At 35.2% G+C, this 13,419-nt stretch overlaps 1 protein-coding gene across 2 annotated transcripts in view; it reads left to right on the plus strand.

Moving 5' to 3' along the window:
* The window catches only part of cdkl5 (cyclin dependent kinase like 5), a 208,105-nt gene that overhangs the window by 173,648 nt on the left and 21,038 nt on the right, over positions 1-13,419 (plus strand). For both annotated transcript variants that reach the window (XM_072260723.1, XM_072260724.1), the window contains exons 10-15: positions 192-272; positions 909-1,057; positions 2,834-3,866; positions 9,153-9,254; positions 11,337-11,448; positions 11,527-11,635. In XM_072260723.1, coding sequence (XP_072116824.1) covers positions 192-272; positions 909-1,057; positions 2,834-3,866; positions 9,153-9,254; positions 11,337-11,448; positions 11,527-11,635 — 1,586 coding nt within the window. The remainder of the gene's footprint in view (positions 1-191; positions 273-908; positions 1,058-2,833; positions 3,867-9,152; positions 9,255-11,336; positions 11,449-11,526; positions 11,636-13,419) is intronic.

Genomic DNA, 13,419 nt, shown 5'->3' on the forward strand with positions numbered 1-13,419 from the left:
AATAGTTTTGTACCTTTAGCTGATCTTAGTTAATAGACAAGAGGTTTCATTAATTACTTTAATTCTATGTCATGTAATGTATGAATTTTAATAAAGATATGTAATGCCATGAAGTATTTTAATTAAATCTAACTGTACCTTTTTGTGCTTCTCTTGTAAAAATATGATTTGATTAACCTTTTTGTTTATAGTTTCCTGCTGTAAACCACCCTCAAACTCTGGAAAGAAGATACCTGGGTGTTATTAGTGGAGTTACGCTAGACCTCATGAAGGTATGTAACTAATGTGAAATTTGATTTTTTTATTTGCAGTTTGTATAGTTCTGGCCATTCTAAAAGTATTATGGTTCCAAGAAATGTGACAGATATTTATCATAATTTCTTCGCATTCTTAGTGGTTATTCACAAAGATAATTTTCTCTAAAGGCCTCTTGTAAGCAGAGTGCAATTTTCAATTAAAAATAAACATTAGATTATGTCTTTCTTTATATGTTTTGATTCAAAGGTTAAAGATTAAATGGTTAAAGATCACCTTTATTTATCACATGTACATCACACCAAACAGTGAAATGCGTAATTTGTATCGGAGCAACACATTCCAAATGTGCTGGGGGCAGCCAGCAAGTGTTGCCATGCTTTGAGTGCTAACAGAGCATGCCCGCAATTTACTAACCCTACCTTATGTCTTTGGAATGTGGGAGGAAGCTGGAATACCCAGGGGAAACCCACACGGTCAAAGGGAGAACATACAAACTCCTCGCAGACAGCAACAAGAATTGAACCCTGATCGCTATTGCTGTTATAACATTACATTAACCACTATGCTACTGTGCTACCCATGTTAATTAATTATAAAGAGCATTCCATGTGGATATACATTTACTATCAGTTTTGTTTCTTTCCTCAAAGAATTTGCTGAAACTGAATCCATCTGAAAGATACCTAACAGAACAGTGCTTGAACCACACTGCTTTCCAGACCCAGAGACTTTTGGATAGATCTAGTGGTACTTCCCCAACACGGGTAACTAAAAGGAAAACTCATCATGCAGAAAATAGGTAAAAGTAATACTTTGATATAAAAATCCAATTTTTTCTCTAATTTGCTGACCATCTTAATAATGTTTTCTGGACCATTTCACTGTTGTGTCGTGTTCGCCCACTGATAAAATTGCTTGCCACTGAACAATTATTTTAAATATGAAAACTGCTTAACACCCTCTCTCCCCCTTACACTGGTAATTGCAAACTTCCTGAACTACATACTGCCTTAGACTCTCCATTTTTTTTTTCTCTCAAAAATCTTGTGTACCTTTCTTTGGCACTCAAGCTGTGAGAATCAATTTCAACATACCTCTTGAACTACTTTCTTACCTGCATGTTTCTTACATGAAATTTAATCTTGGATGTGTGACAATTTTCCTTTAACTACCATGACCCACAACTGAAATTTTTTCGGACTCATTTACTTGCTGTCTTCCTTTCATCACTGAGTTTGAACCAAATCTTTCCCAACCTTGCCTCCAGTCTCAGAAAGCTGAATTTCTTTTACATGGTACTTTTTGCCACAAAGTTTACCTAAATATGCTTCTGTAAAATGAACTAATTTTACTTGAATCAACTAAAGCCAATTTTCCTGTATTTTCATGTGCTTGCATCTTTTTCTGTTTTTTTTAAACCGCTAAATTCCAATTTCATTGTTCAGTCTCTAAACTGCTCCTGATTTGTTGTTTACCATAATGCATCTTCCCACTCTCTTGTAATGGCGTTGTTTCCCAGGCTCCAAAACCAAGTGAAAAACTTCATCCTTGTAATCTAAGTATCTTCATGTCTTATACCTCTTTGCACATTATCCACCTGCCTCCTCCCCTTAATGGTTGTAAGCTTTCCAGTAAATACATACTACTTAATGTATCCTTTTTTCTTTCCATCCTTCAATGGAACCATGTCTTTAAGCCATCATTGCCCAGTGCCCTGGAATTCCATAAATACCTTTGTTTATCTCATTGCCATTAAAAGTTTATTTGACAAGCTACTGGGCAAATACCTTTGTAGTCTTAGAAAAAATTTGGTACTTAGCTTATTATAGAACCGCCGCAACTTGGGGAGGATAAGGGACAACTGAATAAAGGTACAGTACGTGTTACTGATTTTTGCATTTAATTACATAACTGATCTCCAGTTTATGAACTGGAAGCTGTGGCTTTGACAGTCATTCCTTTACTTGTGGAATATATGGCATTATTTTTAAGTTGATATCCTGAGATTGGTCTGTTAATATGGAGATGCTAGTTCAAATTTTGCCTTGACAGTTGGGATATTGAACTTCATTGTATCTGGCAAAAAAAAAGTCTCAGCAAAAATCACTCTGGTTCACCAATTTCCTTGGGACGAAAATTTTGTTGTAATTACCCAGAGCAGTATGATTGACTCTTAACTGTCTTTAATCTGTGGGTAGTTCAAGATGAGAAGTAAATGCTGGCCCAGTCAATGATTATCTGGTATCGTGAGTGAGTAAGGAGAAAGGATGCACACACTAGATTTCTTTCCCTCAAAATTACTGCATCTCTTCCTTTTTTCTCCATATAATCTGACTTGAGACCAAAAGCTTATTTTTCTTTTATCGCATTAGAACCATACAAGGGTTTTTATTTGTTTAATAATTCTGCTAATAATGAAATTTTTCCTGCATTGGGATGCAATAAAGAAAAGTTGTTTTTGAAGTAGTTCTGTCAAAATTGAATTATAGATGAGAACAGATAAAATATTATACAATACATATGCTATAAAATATTGTTTCTTCTGTAACTGAGGGAAATGCCTTGTGTTTTTCAGAAATCATGGTAGCAAAAGTGCATCACTGTCTGTTCGATCAGATAGCCGAGATCAGCAGAATCTAGGTGTCAATGTTAAGCGAGGTGATGACAGCAGTCAACATGATAACCTTTCCTGTGAAAGTTCTTCCCCACACAGCCCTGCTCTTATTCCTTCACCAGACTATCAACAGACCAAACAGAATCTCTCTAGTAGTAAAGATTTTACCACCACTAATTTACCACTCCTTCCTAGTCCACGCCTGGTGTCCAAGGAAGCACATGCAAAGTCTAAAACTGATATCCAGACTGATCAGAAGATTGCAGAAGGTCCTGGTGCAAAATATTTAAAACCTAATACAAAATCACAGCAGAATAGGCATTCATTTTTAGAAATGCCACAAAATAAAACTGGAACTCTACCAACTGAAAAACCCAACCGTCACAGTTACATAGAGCCCGTACAAGGTTCTGTGTTGCAACAATCAAAGAACTCAGTAGTTTTAACGCCGTCTAAATCATATAGGACATTGAGTGATTCAAGGTCAGTTGGAAACCTGAATGAAATGAAAGTGCATGGGGAGGATCAGTCATCTAGGTATTTTCCTTCAAGCTGCTTGGAACTCACTGCTTCAAACAATGCTTTATCAACTGGATCCAGTGAGAACCGGCAGGCACAGAATCCTCCAGCTATGAATAAAAGTCTGGAAACTCGCAAACCATCTACAAGACATTCAACAAATGAAGATGAGCTTAAGGTTCCTGCTAGCCATCTTGAAGGGGGTCATTCACATTCAGTGTCTGCTCCACATGAGTCTTTTCCTTTTGACTTAAATTATCCCAGTCCATATGCCTCCAAATCACGTTCACAGAGGCATTCTATGTATATTCCAAGGAAACAAGCATCTGAAATTAACTCTGGAAGTGCAGGACAGGGAATGCCTACTAGGACAAATAGTTTACAGATGTTATCTCCTCAAATGCAACATGCTCGGACGTCTGTCAATAGAGGTTCTCTGGGCTCCTCACGTGAGGACTTTGCCGAAACTTCTGGGGTCAGTGTTAACTTTGCTGTGGTGATGTTTGAATCAGAATAGTGCTTGATTTGATCTATTTTTAACTGTTAAGTCATGTAACAGATTTATTTCAATTAAAATTAAAATCTATTTCAATTTTAGATTCGTTATAGTTTGCATATTAAAAAAGCCAGTGTTATCACTTGGTAAAATAACAGTATTCCTATATTTTAATGGAAGCCTATAGAGATTTTATTTTCAGTGCCAATTCTATGGTATCATTGATTGCTGCTGTTCTTGGACTTAATCAACTATTGTGAAAGGTTGAAACAATACCTATTCAAATTTGCTAAATAATAGCTTTGGAAATTTGTACAGACATTGATATATTCTCTAAAGAAAGGGTGACTGCTTAGCAGCAAGTGTTTTTCCATATAACAATATGAAATGATGAAGTGAAGCAATGAACCATTGATGTTGAGTGCAATGGGATGGATATAGTTCTGATCTAACATCTCTGCTCATCTTTGGGTCTGAACCGGATGTGTTTAGAATGCAAACAGAAGTTGTGGTGAAGCAAGTATTAATTCAGATTAGCTAATTTGGTAGATCCTTTTCCAGCATATGATCAAAGTGGGCAATGATTAGTGGCAACTTGACTATTGGGACAAGAAGTTATCAAATGAAGGCATATTGTAGGAGGCATCTGAACAAAATATCATTTTCGGTAAAGTAAGTTAATTTTAAAATTGTGTTCATGAAGCTACAGTAATTCATTGATTTAAACAAAATGTCCACTCAACACATTGTGACAACTAGGCAATTTGATTTTGTTTTGTAAACAGTTTTGTTAAAGCATTTCATATACACAGTCAACTGCTGTACTTTCCGATGGGGGTTGTTTTGTAATGGTGGTGGCAGCAATGCAGGCAGGCTCAGGGAGGAGACCATTTTTGTCACTGAAATTGTACACTTCTGGACAGTGAGAATGGGCTAAGTTTAAATTGAAATGCTTTAACGTTTATTTATTTCATGCTTATAAAACTTACAATTTATCCCAATTAAGCATGGAACTAAACCTGAAAGTTTCCCTAGTTCAATAAAAACGTAGCACAAGACAGGCCTTCTGGCTCACGATGCCTGTGCCAACCATGATGCCAAATTAAAGTAATTCCATCTGCTTGTGCATAATCATGTTGTTATTAATTTACATAGATTTTGAATGTAATGTGATATTTGTCACTAAAAACTTTTGATATATTGTGAGAATAAAGGCACTTTACTGTAGTTATGTTCAGATCTAAAATCCCAAAACAAACCTTAAGGTATAGCATGTCTAATATGTGAATTATAAACCTTAAAAATTCAAGCTCTGTTTCCACTCTAGAAATTACAATAAAGAAATACAATTTATTCCAATAATTATTAATTAACTAGGCATTATCACATCCTTGCTTGTGGCTGCTATAATGTCTTTTGTAAAAAAAAAGCTGGTAATGGCTTGATTTTACCAGTTTTAGCCAGGCATTGCACATTGTCACAGCTTAGATCATCTTCTAGGAGTTCTTTGTCAGGTTATTGACTAATGCCTTGATTTACCTTTTCAGAGATGATTTCAGTGCCTAATCCTCTGTTCTAGAGTTACGATTTCTGAGCAAGTACCCAGTCATTTATTAATCTATTATTTTAATTTTTTTAAGCGGTTGTTACTTTGAATTCTTTTTCTCTTACTGTCTTCTCCACTTCATCTTCAGTACCTTGCACTAACATTAGTTATGGAAACTAGTTATTTTGTTCTCCACATCATTTCTTATTGGTGTGTAACTAAGAAAATTTGATATTTTTACTACTTGATTTTGAGGCATACAAAGATTTTGCAAATTTTATCTTTTTCTATAGCACTTAATCTAAGCCAAATGGAACTGTCAGTTGTCAACTGTCTTCAGATTTTGATGTTATCTTATTTGATGAAAGATGAAGTTGGCAGCATGTTACAGTTTTTATAACTCCAAACTTAGTTGTCTTGTCATCTTCTATTCCAAATGTATAGATTATTATTTTCATCAAGAAAGTGATTTTTTTTTTAATGTTGTCTTTGTCTTAGGATGTTTTGTTGTGTTTTATTGTCCCTAGCATGGCATAGTCATTCTCAAAATACTAGGTCTTCAGTGTTTATTTCCTCCTGTTTGTCAGCATTCCTTAGATGACCTCTAGTTCAAATAATAGCAAGGTATATTGGTATTTAAACTTCAATTTATTGTATTATATTACCCACATAAAGAAATTGATGGACACATCCGCTATGTGATAGATTAACTGAAGTCCCTTTCCAGCTTGGTATTTTCCACCTTGTGCTGCATAAAATATCGTGACTTCCCACAGTTTATTCTCTTGTATTTGATGACAGCTCAGTACCTCTACTGCATTTAAAACTTCTGGGAGCCATTTGTTGGATTTGCAATTAAATATTTGTTTTGATGTAGAATCTTAGAATCATTATCCTAGAGAAAGAGGGTGTTCTGTCCAGTAGATTCATGCCTACTCTTAATGGTGATCCCTTCAAACCCATTCCCTAACTCTACTTCCAGACTATTGCAAGATATTCTCTATCAGTGCCAATTAAATATTGTTTTAAAAGCAGTGAATGATATTTCCCACCACTCATTATTACACTCAGACCAATGCATTAGTCTGTTTTTTAAAAGGAACCTTTTCCTTCACATCTCCTTTGTATCTTTTGTTCAAACTTTTAAAAATATTTGATGCTTGGTCTTGGAATAATCATATGTTAACTGGAGCAACCTTTTTCTTTCATTGTTTAAACCAGATGCGCTCTTGTACACTTCAAATAAATTGCTTCTCAACTTTTTTTCTTCCAAGAAGAACAAATATACTCTGTGCAGTCCAACCTTACAGCGCATTCATGGAACTATTTTAATAGTTTTTTCTGAACCCCTCTGTGATCTTCGTGTCTTCCTCAAAATTAGATGAACATAATTATCTGCATTACTCTCTTATAAGCTGACCAAAGATGGCTTTTCAACCATGGCCTCAGTTTCTATGCCGCATTAAGATTACCCGACAGTAATTTATGAACTATTTCCTATTTGATGTGGAAGGTGTAACTCTTACAAACCCTCCTGTCCTCAGAGTTGCTGAAGCAGCACTGATGTACTCCAGGCAGTGTTCATTATGTATTGATTGGTAGAATTGTACAAAACCAAATTGTGTGTTTTCATCCTCCCTATCAAAATTTTCATCACTTAAGCATTTTTGTTTTTCCTCTCAAAATATAATTCCACTTCAGTGAGAGCAGCCATTAATTCCACTTCAATGAGAGCAGCCATATGTCAATGCTTTGAGCACTTCAAAATCTAAAAGTGGTCTCTGGTTTCTTATTAGACACAAACTGCTTTGGCATTCTTGGATAATCTCAGAAAGTGATTTTATTGTTTTGTATAAAAAATGTACATATTTTGAAAGGCACAGGATTTTCATTATATTTTTACATTTTGTATCTACTTTCTGTGGCATTGATCTGTCTCATTTCATGGTCTTTCAGCACATTATAAAGTTGTCACGTGTATTTATAGAGAAGAATAAATGAATACCAATTTGGGGGAAAGAAAAAAGGTTGGATTGCGTTGGGTATGTTGACCTTGAAGTTTAAAATGAGCATAAAACTATTTTTGGTGATCTCTAGTCAGTTTTAAGAACATGAAACAACTGGAAGATACTAAGTAGTTCCAAAGTGACCTGTAGCCCTTTGCATTGTTCAAGATATCATCCATCCTTTGTGAGTCCAAAGCAATAAAGTTGGTGCATTACTTCATTGACCCTGGAGCTGATCACAAAATCACAGAATGGAAGTTAGATGAAGGAAAAACTTCATTTAGTTTTTCTTGTGCTCCCGTCTCTATCCACACCTTTGTGTAAACAATGTACACTATATCTTTTTCCCATTCTTTTGTGTCCAATCTACTCTGCTAAGAATTATTCTTGGATTACCCCTTAGCTGTTCTTCAGGAAAAAAAAGACAGTGAGGAACTATAATATTAGCTCGATAATTCTAATGCCTTTGGAATTTTTTAATGCGTAATATTGCAGAGAACTCATTTGGGATGTTCTGGACAACTCTAAAAGTCTTAAATAAAAAACAGAAACTGCTGGAAGCATCCTGAAGGCCTTGCAGTACCAGTAGAAAAGAGAAATGATTAACATCCCAGTCCTTAACAGAAGTTAAAATAAGAATTTAGAAATGTAATAAGTAACCCAAGATAATTAGCATAAAGGCATGTAAAGGCAGGTTATATCTGAAAAGTTTATTATGGAAGTGGGAAATTTAATATACAAAATAATTAAATAGTTTTTAAGATTGCATGCCGTAAATTATATTGCAAGAATCTTTGTAAAAAAATTATTAAAATCTACCGTTTGATATGAGAAAAAGTATGGAGGTTTAAGAATCAGATTTATTGTCACTGACATGACATGAAATTTATTGTTTGCGGCATCATTATAGTGCAAAGAATTGTGCATGAATCCTTGGTTCATGAACCATTCAGAAATCTGACAGCAGAGGGGAGGAGGCTGTTTCTGAATCATTGAGTGTGGGTCTTCAAGCACCTGTACCACTTACTTGATGTTAATATAGAGAAGAGAGCAAGTCATGGATGTTAAGGGTCCTTAGTGCTGAATACTACATTCTAGGGGTGCACGGCCTTTAGAAGATGGAGATATGGACCAGAAATTAGAGTGAAGAAAATTGTACTGCTGATATTGGAGAGTGATTAAATACGCCATTCCTGGAGAACATTTTGTATTAAATGCTTTGAATTCGACATGTGGAGTGTAACATTAGTATACTTGATGTGTGTAGCTTGTCCACCCTTTATATTATCAAACTTTAAAATACTGCCACGGGGAATATTTTAAGTATGAAGGTGAAATAATCAAAAAAAATGAATTCTACATTTCTGATGGATATTCGATTAAAATTTACAATTACAATTCAAGTAAGATGTATGGACAGACTCAAATCACTTAGACTTTCATATTTAATGGAAAATCACTGGTCAATTTTTCTGGCTGTATAACAGCATATCATAAATGGAAATTGAAAGTGTAAGTAAATATCAAAGGAAACTTGCAAATGCTGCAATTCCGTCGTAGATCGTGAATGGTTGGACTGTATTTTCCTCTATTTTAATCTGGCCTAATTTCTAAGTACGTTTTCTGCATTATACAAGTCATTGTATAGTTTTTGTAAATATCTTTTATAATTCTGTTTTTGCTGTTGAGATAATTGGTGTATCATACTTTCAGGTGGAGCAGTCCTTAACTGATGGAAAGCATAGCAGGCCACCAATCAAAGATTCTACCAGGGATAATACAGTGTCATATCACAGCCATCAACATCAGATTGAGGTTAGACCAAATTTATTTTCATTGTTTTAACCCACGGCTTGGGAGTTATGGTTTGTTTCAATCAATGCCAAATTTCTTCTTTTTCTATGAGGTATATATTTTACGTGAGTACAGAGGTAAAAAAAATTGTTATTTCTGACTAAACTATTTGTAATGCCAAGTGAGATTCATTAATCCTTCTGAAAGAAAACCAGGTTGAGCCTGAATGTTATGTTCCTTTTCCCTTCATCTGTAACCTTCTATCGCCAAAATGCAGTATGTAACTTCATTTATTGCAGGAATATTTGCAGGAATACTTACATTGGATTTAGAGAGCTACAGTACATTTTGGAAAATGCTGTTTGCAATCCTTTAAAGTTTGAGGGGCAATTTGAAATGTTAATAAAATTCTGCAGGATAGATACAGAGAATCATGTTCATGATATAATCTGGATTATCAGCACTGAACGATAATAAATTTGAACCTCAAGACGCACACTATTTTGTTTGTTAAAAGTGTCAAAGAATACGGAACAAAAATAAGAAAATGCATGAGATTCCTTTCAACTTCTATCTAACAAAATGGTAGAGGAGGCTGGAGAATCTGAATAGCCTAATCCTAATTCTGTATTCCTATCATCGATTTATTTTAAGTAGACAATGTAAATTTTTTAGTTTGTGTTTGAGTTTTCAATAGTTAGTCATTTTATACCTCTTAAACCATTGATTCTGGTAAATTGGTTTATGTAATGGAATTCCACAAATGCCCAATGTAAAATTAGAATTTTGATTAAATTCATTGATTTTTATTTATTTTATTGAACTTTCAAGTTTTAGAGTTTTAGCAATCAAACTCTACAATTGTTTTGTTTTGTAAAACAATTGGTCAGTGCTTTGGTAAATTACTTTAGTATTTGCATCCCACTAAGATGGCAGCCATTTTTCAAAGCAAGCTATGTTCAAGTAATAAAAATAGTAGTTAATCAAGAAATAAGTAGCAACATGGGGATTTACCATATAGCTACAAGACCCATAGATAACAGCAGGAGAGATTGAGGAAAACCTAGTGTGAACTAAGTTTTTCAGCAGTCAGGTTACAATTTTTGTGTTGTTATTTGTGTTATTCTTGAATCTGCTAAGGGGAATGGGAATTTTATGTTACAAATGATTGACCAGAGTTGGGATGTCTTGAAATTATGATTAGAGGTCTAACACTTGATGTTAATGAGATATGAAATAATATAATGTTATAGGACTGAGTGTTTTTGAATAATTTTAGACTAAGCAAAGTAATATCCTTTTGTCTGGGATAAGGAGTATGAGAGGACCCTGAATATTATGATTGTCCTAGGACGTACCTGCACTGAGACAGAGCCCTAAACTGGTAACACTATGCACAGAGTTTAAAAAAAATTAACAGTGAGTTCTTTGATTACAATTGATCACATCCTCAAATAAAATAAAGTTTTATAAAGGAACTTTTTCACTGAGCAATAGATATTATGGAAAATTCCAATAATCTTAAATATCAACAGTAAGTGCCTGAAATACCAAGTCAAGTTTAGCACCACCTTTGAATACAAGTACAGCCAACATCCCCAGCATTTTCTTTCAATTTCAGTTTTCTAGAATCTGCATTCTTTTTTACTTTCAGGGGTATTATCTTTTTTTTTTGGTGGCTTTCCAGAGAACCTAGTTCAAGAACTACAGTCATGTGAATGGAAAATGGTGATGATATTATAGGGATAAGAACGCCACCTACGTAATAGTGATGCATTGTTATTTGGATCTAATAAACCTAGTGGCAGTTTAAGCCTATATTGTTTTGCCTTCCACATGATAATTATGTATTCCAATTGATTTATTATAAATATGCTCCACATCAGGAAGAATTTATTCATGTAAAAGATACACACACACACCAGTTGTGAGTCATTGCTGGGAATTGTAGAATAATGTTTGAATAAGGTGATATTTAAATTGCTGAAATAGTAATATTAAAATAGCTTTGTATGTCTTTTTCCCTAAGTTTGTGTTACCAAGAGCTGTATTTACCTGGATTTCCATTTGGCATCATAAACAAATTCTATGTTTACATTTTAGCCTGGAGGATATCATGACATACACTTAGAAGATGGTATATCCTCAAAAGAAAATAAATATGTATTTTCGGACACAGTGCCCAGGGATAGACGAGTACGAAGTTATTATGAAGGTAAGTTTAGAACTCGGTGATCTGTGGAAGCTGATAGCAATATGATGAAGCAAAGTTTAACACTTATTGTTTGTTTAGATTATTCTTCTTTGGAGGGAACCTTCAGTGAGAGAGGACCAATTAATGTGCCAATGCCTGGTAACATTCAGTCAAAGCATTCCAAAAGACACACTGCTGTGGACCTTTGGTAAGAAAACAGCCATCTTTTCTCTTTTTTCCCCTGGTTCTTTAATATTGAAAGAAAGTTTTGAGGTAGCAAAAAAGCAAAAGCATTCTAAAGCCTTACTTCCTGAATTTGTGAATTCTTCGGGAGGAGACTACTCTGTATCTCCTGTTTTTTGTCCAGTTCCCTTTTGAAAGTGACAGAGTATTTGGGTAGTGAATTGCAGATCATGACCACTAGTTTCATGATTAAGTATTTTCCTTGCCACACCATTAGTTCTGTTGTTAAGCACTTTGAATCCAGATCCGTTAGCTCTTGACCCTTTCACTGATGGAACAGTTTCCCTTTTCTCACTCTTGTTTTTGGCACTTTGCTCCTAAAACAAAAACTTGGCTTTCAAACTCTGACCCTGAGCCCAAGACTAACCATCCAATGGACCATGCCATCTTTCCTTTTACACCAGCAGTTTTTCTCTATACGTTAAAACTTAAAACAAATCAGTCAAGATTAAATTCCAAAGGAATACAGTCTTAATTGTAATTCTTCCTGCAATTTAGCCACTGTAGTAAAGGTAAGTATACCATTCTGTCCCTCTGAATCTTATGTATCCTCCTCAAGATTTGGTGCCCAGCACTGCTGTCAGTATTGTCACAAGTATAGTCTAACCAAGGATTTCAAATGTACTTAAGTAGTGTCATTAATATATTAAAGGTATTCTATTATCTTGAGGTTTGAAAGTAAGGAGATAACAGATTATTTGCCTGAAAACTTGATTGGAAATGTGGGTTTCATGAAGAGTTGTATCATAGGTAGAGGCAGAGAGGAATTCCAAAGTTTGAGGTCTTTGGAGCTGGTGACACTGCTCCCAGTGGTGGAACAAGCAAAATTGGTGAAGCTGGAGAACTTCAGATATTCTGAAATATTATTAAACTAGGGGAGATTCACAGATAAGGTAAGAAGGCCAAGAAGAGAACTGAAAAACAAGGATGAGGACTTTAAAATAGTACAAGTTCAAAGAGGACATGAGAGGAGCTGAGGAAGAAAGTAGAATAAGATGCAAGCTCAGGTTTGGTGAATGTGGGTACAGGTTTCCCTCACCATCTGAAGGTAGGGCGTTCCTATGAAATGGTTCCTAAGCCGGAATGTCATAAAGCGAAGAAGCAATTACCATTAATTTATATGGGAAAACTTTGTTCAGACCCAAAAATAACCTACCAAATCATGCCAAATAACACATAAAACCTAAAATAACAGTAACATATAGTAAAAGCAGGAATGATATGATCAATACACAGCCTATATAAAGTAGAAATACTTTTCCACAATCATTACCGCACTGTTCTCCATAGTGAAAATCTCACGCAAGCTCTCTCGGCAAAAACACGGCGCAAGCTCTCTCGGCAGAAAATCTCACACAAGCGCTGTTGGCAAAAAACACTCTCCAGTAACCTTTAAGCTATGAAGCTGCCAAATCATACCAAATAACACGTAAAAATACACAGCCGATATAAAGTAGAAATAATGTATGTACAGTGTAGTATCACTGCAAACACACTGTTGATGGTGTGTTAGGCTGAGTTGTTGGAGGTCGGGGTGGTGCAGTGGCCCCCACCCTCTGGGCCGCCGACCGATACTGATTCACGAAGCATGCAGGGGTACAGTGGTAGCCGGGACACACCCAACACATCTTTAAGAAAAAAGGCGAAATAAACATGCTAATTAATTAGGTGCTGCCTGGCACGTAAATGTCGGCCCAAATGAGAGGCGATGCAATCGGCAATTGTTTCTGATCTGGGCCGACATTTACG

The sequence above is a fragment of the Mobula birostris genome, chromosome 6, assembly GCF_030028105.1.
Source record: "Mobula birostris isolate sMobBir1 chromosome 6, sMobBir1.hap1, whole genome shotgun sequence".
Taxonomy (NCBI): Eukaryota; Metazoa; Chordata; class Chondrichthyes; order Myliobatiformes; family Myliobatidae; genus Mobula; species Mobula birostris.